Source organism: Aureococcus anophagefferens, assembly GCF_000186865.1.
Source record: "Aureococcus anophagefferens unplaced genomic scaffold AURANscaffold_26, whole genome shotgun sequence".
Classification (NCBI taxonomy): domain Eukaryota; class Pelagophyceae; order Pelagomonadales; family Pelagomonadaceae; genus Aureococcus; species Aureococcus anophagefferens.
In genome coordinates this window covers 59,895-63,391 of record NW_008705586.1, presented here as the reverse complement: position 1 = coordinate 63,391, position 3,497 = coordinate 59,895, and the positions used below count along the sequence as shown (strand labels likewise).

The window sequence follows — 3,497 nt, the reverse complement described above, 5'->3', positions numbered from 1 at the left end:
CAGCAGTTCGCTTCCTTGGTCAGATTGAGACTTTGGGAAATAGCAATTCTCTGCCTTGCTTTAGTGTGGACCGACTGTATTTCTTTAAAACTTTCGAGAAGTTCCATCTTGCGTAAGTTTGGCACCACTTTTGATGCGACTGTCGGCTCCTTCTGAAGATGTTGTTGCAGAGTTGCAATGGTCGCAAGTCGCGTACTAAGCGTCGTGAAAGCGGTAGACTGTGGAAGTAGCATCAATAGACCATACAAGCTTTTCAGTAGCAGTGGGTGATAAGGGGCCCTTACTTCCAAGAGCTGTAACCGCAATTGGATGAAGATGGGGCTTTCGAGTAGTTGCACTAACTTGTCCACTTGCATGAGAAATCCCACAGTCACGTCCACTTCAGCAAATTGTGTCACAAGTGACGAAGCAAGGTCATAAGCTTGGGCCATTAAGCACAGCGCTAGTGTTGCCACAGGGTTATGGCACCAGCAGCCGTACATGATAATGAAGAGTTCAGTCGCCTCACTTGAGGCATTTGGTTCTAGACTAGAACGAAGGAGCTCTCGAAGCTCATCGAGCTCACGAGCTGTAAGTAAAATGAGGCTGAGAGTCTGGACCATGATTGACCTAAATTCCAATTCATCAGGAGGAAGCAAGCTTGCCTCGACAATCTTTTCCCCTGGAACTGTCCCTTTGAGGATGGCAGCGAGTGAGAAATAAATTGACTTTGCATTGAGCAAGGTACACAAATACCGAATAATTAGGGACCCCCTGAGCTCCAGCAGGCGACGGTCCTCTGCGAAGAGGTTGACAATGGCATGCAAAACTCGCTGAAACTCACAGTCATTCAAAAGTGAGATTCGAGCCAAGACTTCAAGATTCGTGAGGACTACCTCATCAGCTTCATCTGACAAGGTCTTGAGGAGTGCCGGTAGGAGCTCCGAGATAAACTTGTTCATCTCACCTCTAACCTTCTCCAGAAGCATATTTATCCATCGCAAAGCTGCCATCCTAGTTGGGATGTGATGCGAGTCCAACTCCATGGTCAGAGTTTGTAGTAATGGTGACAGTTCAAATTCTTCAGTGGTACTTTTCACAAGCCTTAGTAGATCTACATTGGTGTAGCCTGCAACCTGGCGAATTTCAGTATCACTGTCAGAAATACAGTGCATGATTGCCCCAAGGAGCTCAGAATAAAACAATAAGAGTCGACTTCCACCCAGTTTGATAAATTCCTGAACCCAAGTTATAGCTGTGAGGCGGTTGAATCTTTCCTTGTTCCTGCACTGACTCACGAGAATACCCACCATCGGACCAAATTCAACCACTGTGGATTTTTTAATCTCAATCAAAAATCCTCCTATGGCAGAGCCAGCTGCCTGCCGTATTTCCCTATTTGAGTCAGATAGCATGTTGAACAACCCATCCAGAAAATCGGGCAACCAATCGAGCATGTTAATATCAGGAACAGAATCAAGTACCGTAATCCAACCTATGCTCCATCAATCTGTTGATTTCTCTTTCTGTTCAAGAGACGCACCGACTAGCAGTTGCCTGATGTATGGATTAGAACGGCGAATGTATTTCTGCAGGAGCGGAATAAATCGTTCAACATCGAAAGAGTCTGATTCAGTCACCACGTCTTTGACAAGTCTATCCAACAAATTTGCCCCATTCTTCACATCAATATCAACGTCAGCAAATAGCTTGCACAATCCATCAAATATCTGGTTGAAATATCTAAGGATGTGTCCCCTTGCTACCTTGGCAATATTATAAAGCGACTCACAAGAGTAGTATCTTACACGACTCTCTGGATCATCCAAACAATGGAGAACTGGAGGCAGGAGGGCATCAAGATATAGTCTGATATCTTGCATTAAGCCTATCGCCGTGGCGGCTAGCCCAATCAGGCCTCCTTTTCGGTGGTTGGCGTTTGTCGATGTTGCAAAGTCCTGCCCGAGCATGGCGATTACTGAACAGATCCGGTCTGTATCATTGTTCTCTTGGAGAGCTTTGATAAGAGCTTCTATTTCCAAAGCCGCATTCTTCCTTTTATCGTAAGAGCGATCACCCAATGAACGGAGTATGGCTGGCGGCAAAGGACTTTCCGAAGGCGCGGACACCACCTCTACACTAGGCGTGTCCATTGCATGCAGAGTACCTGTTGATGGCGCTTCCACGCCCTCGACTACGTCTCAACCAGTAGCACAAGTCCGAAAGGCGGCGCTTTGCCCAATAATTATTGTCCCGAAAGGCGGCGCTTTGCCCAAACGGGGCGGACAGTGAAAGTCGACCGGCGGTGGACCGTCGATCCCGACCTCGCGGCCACTTGCGATGGATAGCCGGCCTCTGACTGATACTCTGGGCGTTCGACCTCACCAAGGCCTCGATTTTCCTCCCGCCTGCAGAACACGGTCGCGTGTACGAGGCGACTTTGGCAGTGAAGTTAACGAGATAGTAAACTCCGGGACGGGGAGGCAGCCTGATGGGGCTGCCCTGCCGTCCGAGGGTGGACTATCGAGGTTGCGCAATGGCGGTACAGCGGCGTCTCTGTTATCCTCACGTCACCTCAGCTGCCCAGTGTGCGAAACAAAATCGCTCCAACAATTACCTTCCATCTTGCTTATAGGCATATTGGTTCCAGCATGCGTATGGAGATATTGATTCCATCATGCATATAGAGAGATAGAGAGTTTTGTATCTCCCTAGTGGCTCGCTGGTACAGAGCCACCCAATTTCCTTCCCCTCCTTAATACTTTCTAACCCTGTTATAGCTGCTTCCCGCACTGTAATAGACGGAGAGTCTTCCTGGACCTAGTGAGGCAGATCCTCTGCCCGTTCGTCCAGTAGCCCCAGCCCCCGTACACTACGGCAGCTGAGGTGACGTGAGGATCGCAACGTTCGTGGCGCTGGAACGTCGTCTGCTGCCTCAGACTTTGGAGACATAGAGGTAGACTACTGTCGGGTGTCAGACCAATGGGATAAGTTCAACGAGCTTGGCGAAGTCCTCCCCTACTCGTGGTACAGTGCGCGGATGCTCTACCCCTATGACCCTGCACCTCGCGACGCGATGCGGCCTACCTTGTAACACGTCGATGTCACGTCGGTAGGGGGGCAGCCGCCAGGGGCCTTGAGGGAAAGAGGCTGAGCATCGCCGCCATTCTCACCCCCGTCGGCCGCGTTTGCTTGCAGCAGCCTGCAGAAACCACCATCCTCCCGGAGCGAAAAGCAGAAACAAAAGCAGCAGACAGGAAAGCAGCAAAAGCAAACTTCCTCCTTGAGTGTGATCATCGTCGTCCTCGATCACCCTCCTCAGCTTCCTGAGCACTGGCACAGCCACCATCTTCCCCCTTGAGTGTGATCATCATTCTCCTCAGCCTGTTGAGGAAGGTTGAGTGTGATCATCATCCTCCTCAGCTTCCTGAGCAGGAAAGCCACCAGCTTCCTCCAGGGTTGAGTATGATCATCATCCTCCTCAGCTTCCTGAGCACAGCCACCATCTTCCTCCCTTG

The 3,497-nt window shown here is 50.0% G+C and overlaps 1 protein-coding gene across 1 annotated transcript; it reads right to left on the bottom strand.

The window, feature by feature from the left end:
* On the bottom strand, positions 1-2,203 carry AURANDRAFT_38752 (hypothetical protein; the record flags this gene model as incomplete). Its single annotated transcript, XM_009042032.1, has 2 exons — positions 1-1,474; positions 1,523-2,203. Coding segments are annotated over 2 exons (2,082 nt in total), but the record flags the coding sequence as incomplete, so codon positions are not given.
* Positions 2,204-3,497: the final 1,294 nt, after the last annotated feature.